The sequence below is a fragment of the Melanostigma gelatinosum genome (genome assembly GCF_949748355.1).
Source record: "Melanostigma gelatinosum genome assembly, chromosome: 5".
Lineage (NCBI taxonomy): Eukaryota > Metazoa > Chordata > Actinopteri > Perciformes > Zoarcidae > Melanostigma > Melanostigma gelatinosum.
Genome location: NC_136638.1, coordinates 17,000,817 through 17,025,005, shown reverse-complemented (window position 1 = coordinate 17,025,005; position 24,189 = coordinate 17,000,817). Strand labels below are relative to the sequence as shown.

Below are 24,189 nucleotides of genomic sequence, written 5' to 3'. Positions count from 1 at the left end.
CTACTTCCTAAACCCAGATAAGGGGGAGGGTTTCGGTAGGGGGCGAGCGAGGAGGAGGCGGGGTGCAGGAGTGGGAGGGGCCAGGAGAGCTGGGACGGTTGAGAGAAGAGCCAGGAGAACACGAGCAAGAACGGGAGGGAGAGGAGGGTTGACGCAGACGGTGGATGTTCAGGAGGTGGGGGTGAGCAGGCGGCAGACGTTGTTCCTGCAGAGGTGGGGGCCGTCCAGAGCGGGTCAGGGGGGAGGAGCCGTAGGCAGGAAGCTGCACCTGAAGACCAGAGAGCTTCTGAGATCCACGAAGAGCAGTCAGAGGAGAAGAGGGCGAGACAAAGTGTGGGAGTTCAGCCCGAGTGGAGAGGCGCTGCCCTACAGTGCGGGAGGAGGAGCTAACACGCAGCAGTCTAACCAGGTGAGAGGGTTGACTAAACATCCAAACATGACACGAAACTAAGTATGAAAATAAAGTCCAATCTACAGACTCACCACTCTCAATCAAACACTTTAAGAGCATTTTTATTTAGAAACAAGAGTGGAGGTATAATCCACGTTTGGGATAGTAAGAACATCTGTGATGGTATTATTGATAAAAAAGTAATCATAATAGAAACTTTCCTTTCCTTCCCCTCACATACGATTCTACAACGTCCAGACCTTATCTGCCCTCAGGCCCTCCCTCCAGCCTTCTCCATCACCTGCAGCCTCCTACGTGCCTCCAGCATCGCCCCTCCTCCTCAGCACCTCCCTCCCTCCTCCGGCTCCTCCACCTCACGAGGAACAGCCCGAACACTTTGATCGTCTGCTGGAGGAAGTGATGATGGGCCTCGACATTCTACCGAACAACAACAACAACAACAGTGCTCCACATTCTCAGCCTCCTCTTCCAACAGGGAGCGGCAGTTACGCCTCCTGTGGCGATATGTTAGTCCAAAACAAACACCGTGACCGCACCAGTGGCCTCCTGGAAGCAAGTCCAGCTTTTCACGGGTTCACGCAGGTTGTCGGAAGAGGAGATGTCGGCTCCCACCGCGAGCCGCCCGCTCTGCAGCAGCAATGCGAGGGAGAGCTGAATGAGATGCTGGACCGCTTCCTCCAGTCCTTTGAGCAGCATGGTGACAGCTGCGCTGCGAGGGAAGAGGTGGAGACGGGTGATCAGAGCCACTCAGAGGCGAGCCAGCCGTACACCGGCCTGAGCAAGTACAGAAAGAGCAAGCCGAACGGACGCTCTCAAAAAATGGAACTGCATCAGAGGGATGAAGCGGAAGAAACGCCGAGAGGTTCACAGCCGTGCAAGACTCCTGCTCTCCGCGCCGCTCCTCCCAAAAACACAGAGGAAGCACCGGTGAAAGTCAAAGCACCAGCCAAACAACGGAAGAGGGGAAGAAAACATGAGTATCTGTTGTCACTGGAGAAAAAGAGGGTGAGGGGGATTGATGCAAAGAGAGACAAGCAGCTGCAGCAGAGGCCTGTGGTGGAGCTGGAGAGGAGTGACCAGCTGCCAGCCAGAGTTACGCTGCAGAAGCACAGCTGTGTGGAAGTCCAGGTGACAAACCTTTCTAACGAGTCTCCACCAAAGCTTCTGATGATGTCTGCTGTCGCGCAAAGTCTGGCTGCTATTAATACCTCGGACTGCAACAGCCACAGAATGAAGACGTATCAAATGGTTTCTCTGTGTGTTTGTGTTCTTCAGAGTCCTGCAAAAGCAAAGAGCAGCTCATCATCGGTGAAACACCCACGGGACTCCCTGAGCACAAAGCAGTACCCAATCAGGAGTATGCTCACAGACGCACATGTCAGGGTGAGCGTTGACCTTTTTTTCTTTTTTTACAAGATCCAAGGCCCCATTTAGGTATACGTGTCTTCCAAACATCTGTTCTTCAATGAAAGAGGCACCGTGTTTTTGTGATCCTTTAACTTTTAACAGCGTCATCTTCAGACCAAATATCTGTAAAATGAATGATGTTCCATGCTGAACATGGTGAACAGTATACCTGCTTCACGTCAGCATGTTAGAATTGTCATTGTGACATGTTAGCATGATGACGTTAGCCTTTAGCTCAAAGCACCACCGAGTTCAGCCTTGCAGAGCTGCAAACATTGCTGTAGACTTTTGGTGTTTTTTTGTATTTGTCTGTGTATTTTAGTAAGGTTGTATGTTTTACAGGACAGTTTGCCCTTTCTTGAGGAGCCACTTCGGATTAAACGTCGTCCCGCGGAAGGCCGACCGAACTACAGTCGAGACGAGCCCAATAAAGAAGTACAACTTCTCAGTTTATCTAACGCTGAGAGTTCAACGCCACCAATCCAGCCGCAGCCTGTGGAGCCCCGGGGCTCAGACGAACAACGAGAGAAACATCAAGAGAGACACGAAGAAGAAGCAGAGGGAGCTACGAAGAGGGGAGCCGAGTCAGAGGAGGTGACAAGTGACGAATCCACTGCGGTCAAGAGGATTTGCTTTGCACTATCCAGGGTAAGAGATTGTTTAATATTAGAAGACCGAGGAAAGAAAACAATGTGGAGTGAACTCAGACGAGCTGAGGAGATGGAGGTAACCGAGGTGGACGGAGACCCTGAAGGGGACCGCTGCCAGAGCAGCAGAGCGTTGACTCTGTCACATTTTGTGACTTCTGTTTCACCCTCTTCACTCTCGGCAAAAGACTTCCATCTGCGGTCGACAGGGAGCTGGGAAGAGGACAAAGACGAGGACGTTGGTGTGATCTGCGGCTCCAGTCCCGCCCCCGAGCCGGTGATCCCCAGCTGGACTGAGTCTTCAGAAGATGAAGAGGAGGACAAAGACGAGGACGTTGATGTGATCGGCGGCTCCAGTCCCGCCCCCGAGCCGGTGATCATCAGCTGGACTGAGTCTTCAGAAGATGAAGAGGAGGACGAACACGAGGACATTGATGTTGTCGGACAAAAGACAGACTACGCTTTATCTGCGGTCTTCGCTACGGTGAGTAAAGGTGAGCTTGTGAACTTACATCAGCACCTGTGACATTTTCTACTCGTCGTCTTCAGTTCATGTTCTTTCTTCAGGAAACGTTCACTCAGCTGTGAGTTGAAGACAATGTGATATCAGCGTCGTGTTTTTATTGTATTCAAACACTGATTCCACCAAAGTTCAGGAAGAGAAGAGGTGCGAGCAACATGTTAGCTGTTTGTTTCGATTGATAAGACGTGCATCATAATGCAGAAAGAAGCTTTCATCAGCAACAAGCGAACATCACTGTGGTTATATGCAGCGTTTGAGTTTCAGCTCCTCAGTTCACAGACGGTCATTGGAAAACTGTCCGAGGTGACGGGTCACGGGGATCGTTCATTTCTTTGTACTTTAAAGATATTTAGCCGTTGATTTTATGTAAAAAGTTGTCACTGCTTGTTGTTGAGCAGATATTTTCAGCAAAGTTTGTTTTAACTGTCAAGTGTTGAAAACAACACGAACCGAACAGTTTAGAAAGAAGAAAAAGAAAAATCATCTTCATGCGACGTTAGTTGTAACAATGACTGTTTTAGTTGTAAATATGATTAATAACGTCGTCCTCTGTTCAGCCACAGTTTGTAAATGTTTTACTCTCAGGTTATGTTCGTTAATGTTCCTCGCAGCACTTTTGAGTCCAGGATTTCCTCAATAAACAAATCCTCTACTTCCTGCAGCAGCTCTGTTCTTTAAAATACCCACACACTGTTTAAGACAAACGATCCAAAAACACTGGGATCACACAGTCAGCGTCACAACGAAAATGCACATCGTCGGCGTATTTGTCAGTTTCACGAAACGGTCCGAGGCGTTGTGTTTGACTGGTTGACTGGTTGCTGGAGGCTTTCAGGAGATCATTGTAGTTGATAAATGTTGTGTCAGAGTGGAGAAGATACTTTCTTCATGTTCCATGTTCGGCCTGTTTTTACTGAAGTTGTACTTCATTCAGCTTTCAGCCACCGTGTCAGTGAACATACTGTATGTCTTTGATACCCCCTATTAGTCCTACCTTCCTTTACAATATGTCGCCTGCCTAATTTAGCACATTAAATCAGTTTTAAATACAGATAATAAAGTGGCTACATGTTCAGGCTTTAACACATTAGGACCACTTAACCCCTAAGTTGAAATGCGGCTGTAAGAAGTTTGTTTGACTGGGATTCATTATTGGACAAAATGTCAAAAACATCAATAGAAACTTATCAAACTTCACCTGCAGAAATGTCTTTAAACATTTTGATACTTTTTCCCCACTGTTAAAACTTTCCCAATTAAACCCATCGCAAGCACAACCGCTGCTCTCTGTGAAGAGACGGGCGCTTTTGAAGCCCACTTTATTCGTCATAATAAAACCAGAGAGCATGAAGTGAAAATGAGTTTATTAGTTTTCAACCTGTGGATCAACCTCCTACACAACATCCTCACACATCTGAGCTGCACCACAGCGGGTCTCCTGGGCGCCATGTTGGAGCTTCATCTCCCCTCTTGTTTGGTTCCAGCTCGCTGAGGAATCGCTCAGCTCAGGTGAGGAGTACAGCGCAGGTGTGTGTTTGTGTGCGAGTGTGCGGAAACCAAATAAAAAGACACCGTGTGTGTGAGTGTCGGGTTATGTCGGCGTGTGTGTGAGTGGAGCGTGCGTTTCCCTGTGCTTTAACAGTGCGATATTGTCTCTTATCGCAATCTGGCAGCGGCTGTGAATCAGTAGTGGTGTTGGGGCGGCTGTTGCGGCTCAAGTCGAGAGGAAGGACAGGATTGAAGAGAGGAAGAAGGAATTAGAGTAAGGGGTTATGGGTGAAGGGGGGTTCGAGGGGAGCGGCTGTCTCGGTCTCGGCCTGTGTCCCTCTCAGTGCTGGATGCGCCTGATGGACTGGATCTGGGGGGTCTGACAGTGGGACCCCCAGTTCCTCCAGTGCTGGTAGTCTCCGCTGTGTCTCTCACACTCCATGATGTACTGCTGGCCCCTGTAGCCGGGGTGCTGGTAGCACACGAAGCTGCGGGGTAAGGAAACGAAGGTCAGTGGGACTATTTCTTAAGCGTGAACCGGATTTGAAATTGAGATTCAAGCCTAAATCACCTGGAAAAGTGCCGGAGCATTTTCAGAAGATGCATCTTATTATCAGAGCTGTTCACGCATTTACAGTAACTTACGCGCCGCACTGCACGTGCATGGAGCCGACTTCAGGCATCATCCAGCCCATGGCCTGCAGAGAGGGGTAGTCGTCGCAGATCTCCGCACTGCGGCCCATGAAGTTCTCCTTCTCAAAGATGACCATGCGACTGCTCTGGTGGGACTGCAGGGAGGGGAAAGAAAGCAACAGTTCGATTTTGGACACTTGTCGATTTGCCTCCTGAACACAGAGAGACGGGATGTACTCACGGCGCAGTAGATGGGGCGCAGAGACATGAGGCGCTCCACGTGGTAGGAGAGGGAGCCGCTGTAAGCGTCCCAGTGGGGGTACTCGCCTCTCTCCAGGATGAACTGCTGGCCCTGGAAGTCATGGTGCTCAAAGCCCACCCAGCTTTTCAGAGAGACAGAGAGTACGTCACTTTACTGCATATCCGTCTGAGGACGTTTCTTTAACACTTATCAAAGGTCTTTGATATTTTGAAGACCGTAAATCGACAATCGGAAGAAATTCTTTTGTCTCCAAAATGGGTTTTGGAAAATGATCAAATCTCATTTTTCACCAGACTTAAGAGCAACAGTACAAAGACATGCAGAGTCAACAATTGACTTGTCTCAGTGCCTAAAGCTTCCCACATGAATCCTCGTTATCTCCTCTTCTTGTTTGGGATAAATGTATCAAGAGGAAACAACGGGGGTAATTGTTCTCCTTGATTCACCTCATCGCTGTAGATCATTAGCAGTCAGAGACTCATTTTTCTCTTGTTTTCACCAGAGGAAAGGTTTAAGACACTTACGCTCCGCTCTCCACCCTGATGGAGCGGATGTTGTCCAGTCCACAATCCTGAATGTTGCAACACTCAGAGGTGAACTCCAGGCACTTGCCCTGGAAATGCTCCTGCTCGAACACGGTCACCTGAGGGAGGAGCAGGGGAAGGAATTCAGTTTATCCTCCTTTACATTTCAGTGTTGAGCAGAATTTGTGCTCAAATGAGTGTGTTTACCTTGAAGAAAGGAGCCATGCCCATTCCTGAGTTGACCAGCGGCTGCATCATTGGGGATCTTGTAGTTCTGTACATCTTTACTCCTGATGTTCAAATGAGGACAAAGAAAAGTAAAGTCACCCAAAGGGCCCAACAGAAGGCAAGAAGATATGGGGGGAGCTGTTGGAGAAACCTAATTTAGAGCATAAACAATGTAAATAGATGTTGGCATGTTTTTCTTGGTGTAAAAACATGGTGGTGTTCAATTTCCACCACAAATCCCTTTGAAACGTTCAGGCAATGCAGCTACAACTCATCTCGTAACTAAAACATTTGGATGCCAAAAACAGTCATCTACTTTTTCAAAGAATTAAAAAAAATCAGAAGTATGAAATTCTGATGACAATAAAGATGTTGTGCGGGTGTTTCAGAAAGTGCTTTTGGTTTTCAGTGAGAAGCACCTGGTGTGCACCTGTCTGTCTGACCCTGAGCTGTGTTGAGAGCAGAGATGAGTCCTTACCTAGATTGGTACTTTATTGGAAGAGCTCGAAAAGTGGTACACGCCTACGGCCTGCCTCGCGTAAAGCTTTGACGGAACCTGGCGCTTCAGTTTTATACCGGCGGTCGAGGGGCGCGCGTTCCCGGTGCGCGTCCATGGCTCTGACTCGACCTATGCACACCGCCCATCATGATGGCACAGCGGCAGCGAGGCGCGCACCCGGATTGGCTGCGTTGCCGTTGGATGCTGTTGTCCCGCTTCGGGGGCCAGCTCAGCAGATCCCATCGTGCTGCTGGTGCTGCCAAACAAAGGCGCTCCGGTATGTTCGGACCCCGGTCAGCAGTCCAGCGCGTGCCCAGGCACAAAGGGCCGGGATCGGGGTGGAGAATGTGGGGATTAACGGCGGAGCAGAGGGGCACCGCTGGGGTGGGACACAGGAGAAGATAATTGGGTGGATCTGAATAGGTGTATTGAAAGGTTAGAGAACTATGAGTGTAATTTTAGTAATGTTCACACAACTACATCTCATTCTAGCCAAAGGACCCTTCAAGGGTGCAGGTACACTTGCATGCACACAGATGTGTTTTAGCTAAATCAATGGTTTCCAAAGGAACTCAGATTATATGTGTGTGCACGGAATGCAACAGTTGTGATGAAGGTTCCCCTATAGTCATCCTCATTTATCAATCAAACATCACCTCAGATTGTTTGGCTGCAAGCGTCCTATAAAACTCTTATTCCTCTTGGGTCTTCCAGATGAAACGTTTCCTTTCATTTCATTCTGATTTATGTATCTCACATGAATGTTACTCACTGACTTTATATGGAAACATGTAGCCTGGAATAATTCTATTGAATTAATTAGTTGCAAGTTGCAACCTTATGAATCGATCAATCAAATAACGCATGTCACTGTATGGAATCAAGCCTGTCAAAATCGACTGGTTTATGCTTTGAATAAGTGGATTGGTACGTTGAAAGGAGAATAAAGAAACTGAAATAAAAATCTAAACTATTCTGATTCAGGGTACATCATTTACCTGTAAGAGTTGATGGCAGAAACATCAACTTGTGTTTCATTAGGTCAGTTAGTAACTGGTCCTCAGTCTCCATGCTTCTGTCAGTCCTCTGCCTCCGCCCTTCCTCCCTGTCCGTCCCTCTCTGATGATGTGGGGTTTCTTTTGTCTGGTGTCTCTGACCTCAGCAGGTTTGTTTCTCTCCCCATAATCCCTCTCCTATGAGCGCCAGCGTATAAAATGGAAGGGCGCCCTTCGAGCCGCACACACTCAGAGTGAGGCTTGTCCTAGGCATCATACACACAGACAGGTAAGGTACACTCACACACACTGTATACCTACAGGTGTGTGTGGAGAAATAGGCATTAGACTAAAATATACAGGTTGTTCTGTGTCTGTCAGATTTTTTGCATTTCTACTCTTTCCTCTATCTTGACACTGTTACAGAGTGAAAACAGGATCGATTTGTTTCATCAACGTGTCCTTTCTCACTGTTTTTTTGTGTTTGTTTTACCTCCCTTTCCACACAGCAATCATGTCCAGTGGAGATAAATCCAAGACTTCTTCCCAGACCGACGGGAAGGCTGCTCAGGGCAAGAAGTCTGAGATAGGAATGATGGCCTACAAGGTGGGTGTCTCTCATATGAGATATTGAGATGTATTCAGTTTATCATATCACAGACCTTCACTGTGGTTGTACTGACTCATCTGTGTGCATCTGTCCCCTCCAGATGTACGTGTTCGACCAGGAGAACTTCCAGGGTCGCATGATCGAGATCAGCAACGAGTGCATGAATGTGTGCGAGATGGGCATGGACCGCGTGCGCTCCCTGCGTGTTGAGTGTGGACCGTAAGTCTCAAAATAAATACATGTATCTCTGAATTCAAAACACTCATCTTTGCATGGGCACTTCATAATACTGTCTCATCTGCAGCTTCGTGGGCTTCGAGCAGATGAACTTCTGCGGCGAGATGTACATCCTGGAGAAGGGAGAGTATCCTCGCTGGGACTCCTGGAGCAACTGCCAGAAGAACGACTACCTGCTGTCCTTCAGGCCCGTCAAAATGGTAAGAAGAGAAAAAGAAAAGACGTACTCTCAAGTTTCCCTTCCTCTTTTGCTTTTTGACTGCCTGCTGAACTGGTGTTTCTCCCTGGTTTTCTCTCCTCCAGGACCCCGAGAAGCACAAGATCTGCCTGTATGAGGTTGGAGAGTTCAAGGGCCGCAAGATGGAGATCATGGATGACGACGTTCCCAGCCTGTTCTCCTACGGCTTCACCGACAGAGTCGGCAGCATCATTGTCAGCTGTGGAACGTGAGTGTGCAGTGGTTGCAGGTGTCACTGATGGAGCTGAAAGACATCAAAAATCGACAAAAAGCAAATCCTGTACTGACATGTTTCCTTGATTTTTTTTCTCCAGCTGGGTGGGATACCAGTTCCCTGGATACCGTGGAAGCCAGTACCTGCTGGAGAAGGGCGAGTTCAGGCACTTCAACGAGTTCGGCGCCCGCCATCCTCAGTTCCAGTCCGTGAGGCGTATCCGTGACATGCAGTGGCACCAACAGGGCTGCTACACCATGGCCAGCAAGTGAGGCTTAGGGAAGGAGAGAAAGAGAAAGAGCGGGAGCGAGGGAGAGGGGCGGAGGAAGAGGGAAAGGGGGAGAGATGTCTGAGGCCTTACCTTAGTACCTTAAACGGTCTATGATCTAACACAGTGAGGGGAAGGGTGAGGATCTAGATCTGTCCCTGATTGGAGACATCCCCTCAGTGGAAACACCAGCTGGACCACCCTCCATTCCTCTCTGTCTCATATTTTCTCTTTCTCCCCTATGGGCTGAGCTTTGCTTTCCCCCCCTTTTCTCCCTTTTTTTAGTCCCTCACTTCAGTCCTCTCCACGGTCCTCTGAGACACCAAAGAGGGAACACGGCACCTCTTGCTGTTTTACACACTTGATTCTCGGCTCAGGGTATGATGCATCATGGGAAACTGAGTCCCTAGAGCCCCCCCCCCCCCCCCGTCTTCTTGCCCCTGTGCATTGCACACCCTCTCTGCTGTACAGAATCCTGGCCAAGTTTTCAATAAAAAGGAAAATCTTGATTTCAAAGATGATGTTGTTGTTTCTTATTGCTGAAAAGTCCCCTGACTGAAAATGTGTTTGAACAAAATATTAACAAATCTGATCACTTCTCTTCAGATACTTAAACTTTTCAGGACATATTGTACAACAGTATGTTACAATAGTATGTTCATGCTGACTGGTGTTTGGAAAGCTTTGCTTTGTCAGCTACAAAAGACAACACAAAAATAACACAATATTTGTAAGAAGAATAAAAAGTGCAGTGTTTAGAAAAAGAGTGAAAGTTATCTAACAGGTTTCAGACGGGTGCTGCTGACATATTGCTGTGGAGCCTGCTGTGTAACAGGCTTTGTAAAATAACAACAGGACATATCTCCATTTCTGCTGATACTCAGCCTCATTTCTACTTTCACATTAAAAAAAGAGACGCTCCTTAATCAAGTGGCATAGTACAGTAAAATAGCAGTTTAGCATAATCAATAGTTAATACATGTAATATGATAAATAATTGCGTCATTTTGGGATTTAAACTCAGCAATATTGTAGGCCTACCTTAATTGGCTCAGGTAAAAAGAATCGACCTTCATTTACTGCCCCACCTGACAAGCAGCCAAAATACCCGATTCAAACACTCCCACGTGCTGACGAGCAGGCGCATGGCATGCTGGGTGTAGTTAACCAGATGCTTAAAATGGTGACTTTTGCATCGCAAGCTTTAGCTTCAGTAAGCTGCGTAAGACCTTTTTGTTGTGTATCCCTGCAGAGCCTTGTTCATCTTAAAAATGTTTGAGGAGCGCAGTAGGACAGAGAGGCGGAACGGACTATTTATATTATGCACTAAGAATAAAAGAGCCGATGAATTGAACCTGGAGCAGATGGAGGAGTGGAGTGACGTTCTGACAGGTGAGCTCAAGAACTTATTCTGATTCTGCTGCATACCTTTTGATCCTCCTTTTTAACCGTCCGACAGTGTTCCAGCAGAGCAATGACAAGCATCTCCTTTATACCAATGCTACATATTATTTATGAATTGCACAAAGGAGAAGTTACTCAATATAAACATTCCAATGACGTACAACTGAAATTATATCACCTTCAGTTTTGTATATTGGTAAAATATGACATTTCTTGGTGCTTTCTGACTTTAATTTTACCTCCGCACAAACGGTGCACGTTCAGCTACGACGCCTCTCTTTTGCACGATTCAACAAACAATTTCACAGTCCATGTAATAGACGTAATCATTTGTCCATCCATCCAATTGTTGTACATTTCTTTTAATAAAATAAAAGAAGATTTTTTACAGTTCTACAAACAAGATTTTACACTCAAAGTTCAAAGAATGATATATAAAAATACATCTAAAAACACAAAGTCATAAATGTTATGGTTTACTGCTGTTGAAGATATTTGATACAAAAATACAATTTTAGACGTGTGCTCTTATGAGCAGGTGAAAGGTGTTCACTGCAATGTGCTTGTTCTCTAATCCAGAAGATGCATAATGTCTGTCTGTCCATCGCAATCCGACATGCCGGTCAGCGGGACATCATTCGCACAAACTCTGAAAAGACAAAACAATGGAGTGAGATGATGAAGAATGATGAGGATGAATGTAGTTGCCTACATTCACATTCAGTTCCCAATATGCAAATATCATTTATTTTACCCTCAAAGTCCACCAGACCGTCTCCGTTGAGGTCGACATCTCGGAGGATCTCGTTGAGCTCTTGGTTGGTCACTTGTTCTCCCATCAGCTTCTTCATGGCTTCACGGAGCTCAGTGAGACTGATCTGACCGTCACCGTTAGAGTCAAACTGGACACAGTGAGAGAGACACAAAGAATCACATCGAAATTTAATCACATTTCCTTTGAATAGTATCAAACCCAAAACACTCACAAAGTCATTTCTGTCCCAACTGTTGTACTATAATTATTTTTGAGCAATTAGTGATGTTATTAGTTACACCTGTTTGATGAGTCAAAATGTCTGCAGTGACAAATAACGGCTTTAATTAACAATGTATCTCCTGACCTCTTTGAATGCATCCCGTAGTTCTTTGACTCCAATCATGTCAGCTGTCTCTGCCAGCATCTTAGGTCCCATCAGCTCCACAAAGTCCTCAAAGTCAACTTTACCTCCACCTGAAACAAACGGGTTCCATGAAAAATGGCCCTACTTTCTAATCGAATCAACTCTCATTAAAATACAACAGTGAAAAGCATAACAAACTATTGTGAATCAACTGCTAAGCCCCGGCTACTCTGTCAGGCTGTCAGTTACCCTGGAGCCCACACTGTCACTAACTGCACTCCCTGGATTCATATTTTAGGACTTTTGGAAAAACAGAAGGGTCTTTTAAAATGCATTTCAAAGATGTATCCAAGGTGTCAAATCACCTGGCAATCGAGAGACAATGAAATTAAGGAACAAAATTGTTCCTGTAAAGCCGTCCAGGTCTTTATTAACCGTTACCGCTTGTATAGCATAGAAGTGCTAACGCTAGTGAATGGTGTGCTAACTTATTCCGCAAATTTTTCACTCCACAGGTTTTTATGTTGAATAGTTACATTTTAAAATTGTATATCTCCTTCCAACCTTTCCGATTGTCCGAAGAGGTGCTTTGTTGATGGATTTCTGTGCCATAACAAACATCATATTCAAGCATGTTTAGTGAGGGGGAACTGGGAACGTCTAGCTGAGATTCCTGTCCATGAGATCTTCAACTCCCACCTACGGTAGAATTTTTTGGGACATGGAATCCGAGTGGGCCATGTCTATTCTGTTCTGTTTCACTCCACTCTACTCTGTTCTCCCAGATGTTTCAGGCTGCTGTTCCACTCACAGATCTGCTGGCTCAGTTCGATGAGCTCCATCTCTGTCGGCATGTATCCCATGGTCCTCATACACTCCCCCAGGTCGTTGTGACTGATGTAGCCTTTTTTGTTCCTGTCAAACTCCACAAATGCCTCGCGGAGCTCTGATTTACAGAAACAAACATGTTGTTATTCGTCAGTCAGCTGTCACATGAACACGCTGTAGAGCAGAAACACACAGAGGAAATCACCTCACCGTCAAGCTCCTCTGGTCTCAGCTCTCTGTCCTGTTGAAAGAAAGCAGAGACGCACGTTAGCGTCTCCCTTCATGCTGCTCATGATGGGAATATTTAGAGAGCTGGTTTGGCACAGTAGAGATACAAACACAGTCAGATTTTAAGCAACGCCATTGTAGAAACACTCAGACAACAACTGAACTGTGAGGAAGGACACACAAACAGAAGATGAGAGAAATGATTATTGGAGTTTGGTTTTATGCGGTCAGGATGGTATGAAATGTAATAAACTGTCCACTGCGTCCAATCTGAGCCCATGGATGTGTGTATTATAGTCAGGCTTTTACACTAAAACATAATTTGCAAATGAAGGGAAGTGATTCAGTATTATGTGCTTTAGTTATTCAGTAAGCTGTATTAAATAGACAAAGCTAGTGCATCTCCAAATGAAAAGCAGAGTCTAAATATATGGATTAAATTGTACACTGCATTAATATATATATATATATATATATATATATATATATATATATATATATATATATATATATATGACAATTCATATAGCATCAATCACAAGGGGTGACCACATTATTTATAGGAGGTTGCCAGGCAATAAACATCTGGAGATTATGAGATTTGGGAGGTTTAGTTGGTACTTTGGTCAGTTAATTGTTCAGACATAAGGCATAAGTACACATACAGTATATCCATATACTGTCTTGTACATTGCACTCTAGGTTACATGCAAGCCCGGCTGTACAAAAAGCAAACAATGGAAATTGTGGTTCAGTGTAGAGGATGTTATAGGCTAAGAGCTTTAGAGAGAAAACAATAAGGCACAAATCCTCTGGCATCATATTTTATTTCTTTGGTTGCCCTCAAGCCTCACGCAACAAAGCCATCCTCCTTGGGAAACACTGACAAAGAGTTTCATATTGGTACAAACAGAAAAGATTTGAAAAACCCTGTCATGCTCAAGGTGTTGCTTTCCGACTTTAAAAGCTACGGCTTTTCTTACAAAAACAAATCGCACAAAAAATGTATTAAAACCGACTTCCAATTTCAGCAAATTTACGCCTGGGGAAAAATGTTTGACCAATGAAATCCTTTTTTTCCAAGTGATGTCATACGTCCAGGAATAGCTCCAGGTAACCTGCTGCCAAAATGAGGAAATGTCATATCGATTTGGTTTCTCAACACCCAATAGTGTACGAGAAACACGATGACGACGACCTCAACAACCACATCGGCTAAAGGACAATATATTATATATTGAGATGGTAATGTAGCTCATGTTATCTGTTGGTCACGGAACGGGGATAGTCACAACAGCTAACGTTAGCATTAGCATCAAATTTGGGGTCAGTTTAGTTTATGTATTGTGTAGTTAGCCCAGAAATTCTCTGGGGGCCTTAACTGTGGGTCCATAGTTGACGCCCCATTTCTCTCAACAGGTACTCGGGTACTTGCCAACGTTTGCTGTAATCAGTTGGTTTGTGCTGATTTAATTCAACATGTATTCATTTAGGAAACTGCACCGTGCCCATGCCCCATTTCAAGAGAAATGGTAAAGGTATAGATGGAAACTAGATGTTGACACAGAGCCCCTCGACAAGAGAGGACAAGAGCCACTTTATGATCCTTCTCATTTCAGTTTACGCTTCATTATTTACAAATTACAACAAGCTATTTGCAGACCATGGAGCATTCAGGGGCCTTTTCTGGAGCAGTCGCCCCCTTTGCCTGGTCGCAAATTCAGCCCGGACCTCACCATCATTCTGTGCCTCATCACATTTTAGAGGAAGCTCTTAAGTCGGTCAATATATTTCCATGGAATGAACGATTGACCCCTCTGAGTGCATGCGGTGCAGACACAGCTGGTGTGGTGGAGAGCAGGGGTGTTCAGCCACGATGAAGGGGTGAAAATGAATCGACACGAGTGGAAACAGTTGCACCGGGGGTTGTGTGAGGACCACAGTGTGCACACATTTTGTGTTCTGCTACATACGAGTTTCTTGGTAAAGCCCTGTTTAAGGAAGATGCAGGCCGGGCCCACGATGTTGTCGATCAGGATGTCGTCCTGATCCTCGTCTTCCTCGTGGCCCACTGCCCTCAGCCTACCCCTGAGGGGCCCATCCATTACCCCCTTTAGAGGCAGACCAGGCTGTTATTGCACCACTCAGTCATACACTGTCTGCATGAACGACTTCTTCACACATAAAACAAAATCATACATTTCAAGGAACAAGGATAAGACCCACTGTTTTCTAGTCACGCTTAGTTAGCCTGGATTACATAAACTTCTTATTATTTCAGGGCAATCCACTCTCATCAGTTATTATCTTTTCTGTGAAAAACCGTCTTGATCTCGACATTCTCTTGATGTATCAATGCTGCTGACACTTACTGAGCTAACTGTTGGGTCTAATTACTCACATCTTGTGTCAGCACATAACTCTGCTTCAGTGTGTACGTAATACAAATTATGAACAGTGTAGTGAGTATTCATGTTACTACCATCAAGGGAAACATTTTGTATTGGGCAGTTTCAAACAACCAGTGCTGCAATCCTCCTTTTAAAAAGTGCTTTACAATTATTAAAACTATTATCCACGGATTAAATGATTAAAGCAAGTTGTGAAGAAAGTTTCAGAAGCTAGTACAAGAATTAACTTCTTCGCTCAAAGTTGCTGAGATGTTTTATAATCAATCACATAACTTTCATAAATTTACACAGATACAAAAAAAGCATCAATTATCAAGTGCAGGAGACAAAGTGCTCTTACCTTTTTCATTTTGTCTTTCGGTTTGGTGCAGTTGCCCATTCACTCTCTCTCTCTCTCTCTCTCTCTCTCTCTCTCTCTCTCTCTCTCTCCCCTTTATGATCCTATTTGACTGTTTTCTCTTCTCTTTCTCTGCTCTCGCCTCTTTGGACTTCTCAGTGCTCCAGCTCCGGTTGAACCTCTGACTTTGGTGGAAACTTGTGTTCCAGGCTGGTTGTCACATCAGGCACCACAGACATAAAAACAAAAGAGATAATAAACAGCTCTAATCCATGCATGAGCGATGCTGAAGGACTCCACCCATCTTTATATGATCCAAAGTCAAAACGATGTCAACAAACAAAACAACCAAACCGAGCTCCCTCCTGGAAGCAGCTCACTCATGTGTCTCTTCGCAGCAGCATCGCTGTCTCTGTCTCTGCACACTGACCACTGCTTTTAATACCCCTCTCGCTCTATTTCCTTTTCCAGTTCTCCTACAGTAGATGCATTCATCTACAGCACGAGGAGTTTTAGAGGGAGAGTTGAGATGAAGTCAACAGAGGGAGATTAATCCATTTGAGATTAAAGAGTAAAATGGGGTGATGAAAAGAAAAAAAGAGATAGGGAGACGGCGACGAGATGGAGTACATTTAGATATATATAGAGTATATTTGGGTGTTAGTAAAATCTGAACCGAAACTGAATCTTCTTAATTTATTGAAATAAAGTACTTGCTGCAGCTTTAGCCTTCTAGTGAAAATATCAAAACCAGGATTTCCTGTTTATTTGCTGCAACCAAAATGATCAGATTTTTGTCTTTTTCTGTCCTAAACATGAGACTGGACATGAAATCTAAAACTCTCGGGGATTGATTTTCTTTGAATTATTTTAATTGGAGGCTCAACCTTCCAATCAGAGATTCAAATTCAAAAAACACAAGGTGTCAAAAAAACAAATAGCTCCATAATTCCTGAAAATATACGTTCCCCTCTGAGCTGTGACTCTCAAGTGTTTCCCATGAAGAATTAGAAAAGTTTCTCAGCTCGTAACATGCTAAACTTTTAAACGAATGAAAAACGACACGTGAGCTGTGACAGCTTATGAGAGCCACAGTATCTGTTTTACCGTGCGGGGAGTCACGACTCAAAGTCTGCGGTGCTTTGAGCTCTCTGAAAATGATGACAGCATTAAAATCACAAGTTGAGCTTATGAGTGCAATGCTAAGTGGTCAGCTGAGCTCGTATAAGCACCTGGCAACAAATCTCTCCAAAAGGAGATTTGGCATGCTGCTTACATCCATATGGAGAGCACAGCTTTGTGAGTGTGTGTGTGTGTGTGTGTGTGTGTGTGTGTGTGTGTGTGTGTGTGTGTGTGTGTGTGTGTGTGTGTGTGTGTGTGTGCGCGTGCGTGCGTTTCACCCATTAGATATCAATTTCTGGCTTTGAATATTCTTTCTCCAAAATTGTAACTCAATCTTGAACTAAATAGTTGTACAAATGTGCACAGTATCTTTTTTATGCTTTCTTCATGCTGAATGACTTATTTCCAATTTATGAACACCTCTCTGGAAAACACTTGATTTAAAGTGGTGATTTGTGTGATTCTTTGTGGAGAAGTTTAGTCTAATTTCATGACTCTTGTGTTTTCGTTAACAATCAATTATACAATAAACGCATCTATTTGTATTTGCATTGCACACAGGTGTTTTTCACTTATCTTGGCTTATTGGAGTTTGTTAAAACCTAAACGATGTCAATGAAGCACAGTCACTCAGTCCTGAGAAGAGCTCGAATCAGACGGGCGTAGCTTGTAGTTTGATTGACATGCTGTTGCAGCACCAGCAGACACAGCTAGAGGCCTCTTTAGGGCGGTGAGTTCTAACGGCTGCGTTTTATCTGACAGCTGCTGCAGTGAAGACTTGAGACTGTAATACAAGCTCTATTTATAGCAGAATCTCTTGGCGGATTGAGCCATCACTGGATGATGCGCAGCTTAAGAGTAATGCCCACTGTAAATGAAAACTTTACCCAGAAAAGGTTCTAAAGTAGAAACCGTTTGGTCTTAAAATCTCTAATTGTGGCATAACTGCAGATATGATCTGATCCACGTAATAATATGATCCTCATGTAAAAGATAAATGACATTTGCTCCCATCCTGCTACAATATGTTTTGCTGCCAGTGACACTGACGAAGATGTTTTTTCTTCTGACGATGAAGCAGCTCTACAAAGGCTTGCATAACTGTCTTTTAGATTTAGATTTCATGGACATATTTTACAAAGGAAAACAAAGGAAGCAGGAATAGAGTGGATAGTGGACTGATGCAAACAAACCCTGATCATGTTAAACTCCTCCAGAAAAGTCTGATTTTGAAACTGTGCATAAAAACGTCACATGTGCACTGGTGAACAGCAGCTGCATGAGCATGCATGTTTATTTATTGTGTGTGAAACCGAAATCCTGTGTTATGTAATGGAGGTCACCACATCTCAAATGTGACATCTGAAGTGTAAAGTAACACATGAGCCAGTACGTGAAAACCTACACTCCTGTTTATTGAAGTCCAATTAGTGTTTTCACCTGAGGCTCTTTGTTTGGGAGACGTTTCAAGTTGCCGTCTTTGTGCAACAATTAACTCATTTACATAAAATTCCTTTTTTTAAATCAGGATATACTTCCTGCATATTGCACGTGTGAATCTCATTACCACACATTACCGACACCTCAAAGTCCACAATCTTTTAACTTTTAGTCAGTAAATTTAAGCCTAACTACAGTAAAATACATCAATCATATCATCACAGAATACACCACCGATTAACCCCGCAACATTTCTGTCAGTATCAATACAATTAGCTAAATTCAAACTCTAAACAACAAAATACAACTTCAGCAACCAAATTAATTTGGACTTTCAGTGAGTTCCTGGAGTTCATGTTGGCGGCGCGAGCAGTCGCAGCGGCCCCTCGCGGTCCCGGAAAAACAGTGTTTTCGTCCTTTTCGTCTTTTTCGTCTAGTTTGTCTAGTCTGCCGCTGTGTTCGTCATGCCCGACGGACTTATATCGCAAAACACAACAATACAGCCGTGAGTTTCTTCTTGGAAAAAGTACAACTTTCTTCAACTTGGAAGCCAAACTCTCCGTGGATCTTAGCAGCCTGGGACTTCTCTGCTCCCCCCATTGTGTCAACCCCCACCCGGTAAGGAGACATCGCAAGCGGTGCGAGAGGAAGCAAAAGCGGGGAAAGCGTGGAGGTATCCGGGCTAGGCTAACGGCTAGCCCACACAAGCCGGCAATTCCAACATTACTCATGGCAAATGTCCGTTCACTGGACAACAAGATGGACAATATACGGCTACTCAGAACCAAGCGTGAGGTGAGGGACTGCTGTGTTTACGTGTTCACGGAAACATGGCTCCACCACAACATCCCGGACTCCGCTATTCAACTGGACAAGCTAACATGCTACCGAGCAGACAGAGACATAGTTAGCGTGGGAAAGTCCCGCGGCGGCGGTGTGTGTGTTTACATCAGTGATGCTTGGTGTCGAGACGCTATTGTTGTTAACCAACACTGTTCCCCGCTGGTGGAGTTTATGGTTTTAAAGTGCCGTCCTTTTTACCTGCCGAGGGAGTTTTCAGCCATTCTACTGGTGGCTGTTTATATACCTCCGAGCCCCAACAACAAGGACAGAGAGGAGGCACTCAGTGAACTTTACAGAGCCATCAGTGAGCAACAGACAGCACACCCAGACGGCATTCTCATCGTTGCTGGAGACTTCAACCATGCTAACCTAAAAACTGTTCTGCCTAAAATATACCAGCATGTTGATTTTCCAACCAGGGAAAACAACAAATTAGACCTAGTCTACACATCGATCAAGGGAGCGTACAAGGCGTCCCCCCTCCCCCACATTGGCCTCTCCGACCACCTCACTGTCTTGCTGAAACCGGCCTACAGAGCAAGGGTAAAGGTTACCAAACCGGTTTCAAAACAGGTACGGGTGTGGCCAGAGGACAGTACTGCTGCACTTCAGGACTGCTTTGGTACTACAGACTGGGACATGTTCAAGCAGGCAGCCACCTACAACCATCACATTAACATTCAAGAATACACAGAGACAGTCACAGGTTACATCACCAAGTGCATTGATGATGTAACTACCACCAGAGCCATCACCATCCGAGCCAACCAGAAGCCATGGCTGACAGGGGAGGTCCGCACACTGCTCAAGGCTCGCGACACCGCCTTCAGAGCTGGAGACCCAGCTGGGCTGGGAGCAGCCAGGGCTGACCTGTGCCGTGGCATCAGGAAAGCTAAACGACTGTACACCAGGAAAATCACAGGACATTTCAAAGACAGCAGGGACTCACGGAGCCTGTGGCAGGGCATTAGGACCATAACGGACTACAAACTACCGCCACAGACCTGTGACAGTCACACCTCCCTGCTTAACAACCTCAATGGCTTCTTTGCACGCTTCGAAGCACAGAACAACACACCTGCGCAGAAAACCACCCCCCCCACCGACGACCAGGCTCTGTGCCTGTCCCCAGCCAGTGTGAGGAGCACACTGCTGAGGATTAATACCCGCAAGGCTGCGGGACCTGACAACATTCCTGGTCGTGTGCTGAGGGACTGCGCAGAGGAGCTCACGGATGTCCTCACCGACATCTTTAACACCTCCCTGAGCCAGGCTGTTGTTCCCACGTGCTTCAAGGAAACCACCATCATTCCTGTGCCGAAGAAGTCATCTCCAGCCTGCTTCAACGACTACCGCCCCGTCGCATTGACTTCTACCATCATGAAGTGTTTCGAAAGGCTGGTCATGAAGCAGATCAAATCCACCCTTCCTCCCTCCCTGGACCCGTTTCAGTTTGCTTACCGAACTAAACGGTCCACAGAGGATGCAATCTCCTCCGCTCTACACCCAGCCCTCACACACCTGGACACTAAGAACTCCTACGTCAGAATGCTGTTCATAGATTTCAGCTCAGCATTCAATACAATCATCCCCCAGCAGCTTGTGTGTAAACTTACAGACCTGGGCCTCAGCCCCTCTCTCTGCAACTGGTTGTTGGACTTCCTCACAGAGAGACCACAAGCTGTTCGGGTCAACAACAACACTTCGAACACACTAACACTGAGTACGGGGGCCCCCCAAGGTTGTGTGCTCAGCCCCCTTCTCTTCACCCTGCTGACCCATGACTGTAAACCCAACTACAGCTCCAACCACATCGTGAAGTTCGCTGACGACACTACCGTGGTAGGTCTCATCAGCCACAACGATGAGACTAACTACAGGAAGGAAGTGAACCAGCTGGTCCGTTGGTGCCAAAATAACAATCTCTTCCTCAATGTGGGGAAAACAAAGGAGATTGTTGTTGACTTCAGGAGAACCCACTCCCAACCCCCCCTCCCTCTGACCATCAATGGTGCTGCTGTGGAACAGGTGAGCAGCACCAAATTCCTGGGTGTGACAATCACAGATGACCTCACCTGGAACAGCAACACCACTGCACTGGCAAAGAAGGCCCAGCAACGCCTGTACTTCATCAGGAAGCTCAAGCGAGCAGGAGCCCCCCCCCCCCATCATGCTCTCATTCTACCGAGGCGCCACTGAGAGCATCCTCAGCAGCTGCATCACGCTGTGGTTCGGAAGCTGCACCGCCTCCAACCGCAAGAGCCTGCAGCGCATTGTGAACTCTGCCCAGAGGATCATCGGAGTCTCACTCCCTACACTACAGGACATTTACAACACCCGCCTCACCCGCAAAGCACTCGGCATTGCGGGTGACCCCACCCACCCCTCCAACAGCCTCTTCAGCCTCCTGCCTTCAGGGAGAAGGTTCCGCAGTCTCCGTTCGAGCTCTACCCGGCTGAGGAACAGCTTCTTCCACCAGGCGGTCAGGATGCTGAACTCTCTCCCTCCCTCTCTCCTCTCGCTCCCCCTCTCTCCCCCCCTGCCATCTCTCCCCTGACCTCTCTACCCTCCCCCTCACCCACCTTTCCCCACTGCCTCAAATGGAACATACCAGGACATCTACTCCCCCTCACACCCCTTCCCTCATCCAGCACCAGTCACTTTTTCTATTTATTTATTTTAATTTTTTATTCTCTGCTGCTACGAACAAATACCCCCCTCACACACCCTTCCCTCATCCAGCACCAGTCACTTTTTATTCTCTGCTGCTACTTGTTAATCCTTTATCTAGGCCCTTATGTTCTTAACTTTATTCTATTTTATTCTATTATATGTTATATGTTCATGTCTATATTACACTGTGGGACTGCGAGAAACGGCATTTCGAATTTTCTGTATGCATAACACATGTGGAAACTTTGACAATAAAGTGAACTTTGAACTTGAACTTTCAACTTCCTTCATGATTGAATAAAACCGACACCAGCGGCAGCATTAATAACTCAAGACACAACCAATACCATCAGACGGATTAATTACCAGGCAAATCATGCCACTGAGATGCTGTTGACCCTGTGTGTGTGTGTGTGTGTGTGTGTGTGTGTGTGTGTGTGTGTGTGTGTGTGTGTGTGTGTGTGTGTGTGTGTGTGTGTGTGTGCGTGTGTGCGCGTGTGCGCGCGTGTGTTTGCACACACATTTATGCTCCTGGGTTTTGATTACTTTTCCATTGCTTATCTCCAATATCAGCTGTGGATGTTTGTCACAGCTGTGGGTTGATCGTAGCACCACACACAGTAACACTAACCATGCATTGTGTACGTGTGCTGTGTGTGTGTGTCTGTGTGCGACGGCCAGAGCGAGTCATGTGTCCTTTCTTTTGGATTTCTTTTTCTCTCCTGCCTTTGTCACGAGCTTGTGTGAGTGTGTGTGAGCAGGTAGACATATCGTGTACTGATCTGGTGTCAGATGTGCATCAGCTGGTGTCTAGTAACGAGAGCTGTAATCAGAGGACGACTAGAAGAGAACGAATAGACGGAGGAAGGAAGGAGGAGAAGTATTCCGATATTTTACTGAAGTAAAAGTAGAAACCAGGGACCCGGATGTGCCCGACAGAGAAACCAAGAAAAGATAAATCTTCTCTCCGGACTTTGCCAACATGCTCCTCTCTCCCACTCACGAAGCCGGTCTCTCTAATTTTGGCTCACTTGCATCACCGCTGACATCACAGATGCTTAATGGCATGTAGAGGTAGCGTGCCGTGTCATGTGTCATTGCTTACCATGTGAGTGATGGGATGTGATGCGATACGTGTTCATCAGAACTATGGCCGTATCTGTTACGGATTATATTTCGCTATGTGTTTCCCTAAGTGAAGGAGTTTAAATCCTCTCCAGCACGCTATCGCCATCCTTAGCTCTAGCCCTCGTGCTTTGCTGCTCCCGCCATTTCCAGGAGGCTTTAAATTTGAATTGGAGGTTTGAAGTTTTAACCAAGCTGGCGGCGAGACATTCAATCAGCAGAACTCGATGCAGCGCGTGAAACATACACAGGTATGAAGTAGTGAGTCACACCCTCACACTGCAGCTCCTACCTGTCCAAACACAGAGTCCACGATGGGCAGCAGGTCGACAGACTCCCCCTTCTCCTCTTTCTCCCTCTCTCCCCTCTGTGGTCTCTCCATCATCTCATCCAGCTCCTCCTCCGGCGACTCGCTGTCCTCAGCTGCCGCCGCCATCATCCGGGGGAACTGATTGGATTTCCGGTAGCGAGGAGGCTGAGGTGTCGCAGTTTGAGCGTCTCCATCACCTCCTCCCTGCCCGTTGCTTCGCATCTTCTGCTTTTCCAGCTTCCTCTTGATGGCGGCCTGCACCTGCAGGGTGGCAGAGGGTTGAGGAACTGAGTTCAGAACATGAAATCTGCGTTCAAGCTTTCACACACCATGGTTGCATCAAGACGGATGCTCACACCTTAGTTTTTGACGCATTTAGTGGTTTACAAAGATGCAAGATATGGTAAAGTGGAGACAAACTGTGTTTGCCCTCTTGTCTGATGTTGTGGAGCACTTTAACATCTGCTCTAAAGCACTATACATTCACGTAATCCACTTTATTTACCTTTTAACATGCAAATAATAACACCACACAGTGTTATTATCATCATGTTTCACCACATATACAAGTGTTGTTTTAACGTTTGCATAGTATTTATCTAATATTGAATAGGGTATGAGAGATAACACATCCGTTACATCAATTACACTATATATGATGATACAGATGATATTTTATTTTTACATACAATTGCAGATAAAAAAAAAGCATTAGAAGATGTTTGTAAAGAGAGCTTGACAGAAAATATTACTCACACAAATAACACACATACACACTGTACACACAGATATATATATATATATATACACATGTATGTATCCAGACGCATGTATTCACGCACCTGTTTTGCGCTCTTCTCCGATGGCGCACTCATCGCTGGACTGCCTCCTCCAGCGGACGGCTCTCGAATGAGCATGAACATCTCGGTGTCACTGGCTCACGTTCACTCTCCCTCACTCTGCCTTCGCTCGTCCTCCCCCTCCCTCACCCTGTCTCTTGCCTCTTCCCTGCTCTCCTCTTATAGTATATATATAGTATAGCTTTTTGTTTATTTTTATTCTTATTGGATAAAATTCGTCACAAAGTCAGCTCTAAAAGATTGAAAAATTCAGCAAAAGCCTCCGCTCTGTTGATGAGGTATTTTCTTTGTTCCGTGTAAAA

The 24,189-nt window shown here is 45.7% G+C and overlaps 3 protein-coding genes across 4 annotated transcripts; 1 reads left to right on the top strand and 2 right to left on the bottom strand.

The window, feature by feature from the left end:
- Positions 1–2,896: 2,896 nt before the first annotated feature.
- Positions 2,897–9,189, top strand: LOC306777682 (beta-crystallin B1-like; the record flags this gene model as incomplete). Its single annotated transcript, XM_079268892.1, has 6 exons — positions 2,897–2,960; positions 8,128–8,225; positions 8,329–8,447; positions 8,533–8,665; positions 8,769–8,911; positions 9,018–9,189. Exons 2-6 carry the CDS (start codon positions 8,133–8,135, stop codon positions 9,187–9,189), a joined length of 660 nt encoding a protein of 219 aa, XP_079125018.1. The 5' UTR covers positions 2,897–2,960; positions 8,128–8,132.
- Positions 4,818–6,178, bottom strand: LOC306777352 (beta-crystallin A1-like; the record flags this gene model as incomplete). Its single annotated transcript, XM_079268433.1, has 5 exons — positions 4,818–4,965; positions 5,123–5,265; positions 5,352–5,493; positions 5,897–6,015; positions 6,104–6,178. The coding sequence occupies 5 exons, from the start codon at positions 6,176–6,178 to the stop codon at positions 4,818–4,820; spliced, it is 627 nt and encodes a 208-aa protein (XP_079124559.1).
- Positions 9,190–11,212: 2,023 nt separating the features above from the next.
- cabp2b (calcium binding protein 2b) lies at positions 11,213–23,950 on the bottom strand (the record flags this gene model as incomplete). Of its 2 annotated transcripts, XM_079269311.1 has the most annotated exons (7): positions 11,213–11,238; positions 11,344–11,491; positions 11,711–11,820; positions 12,522–12,656; positions 12,749–12,779; positions 23,010–23,288; positions 23,870–23,950. In XM_079269311.1, the coding sequence occupies 7 exons, from the start codon at positions 23,948–23,950 to the stop codon at positions 11,213–11,215; spliced, it is 810 nt and encodes a 269-aa protein (XP_079125437.1). The 2 variants fall into 2 exon arrangements, with proteins under 2 accessions (XP_079125437.1, XP_079125438.1); XM_079269312.1 differs by lacking the exons at positions 23,010–23,288; positions 23,870–23,950 and adding an exon at positions 15,518–15,556.
- Between the last annotated feature and the right edge of the window lie 239 nt (positions 23,951–24,189).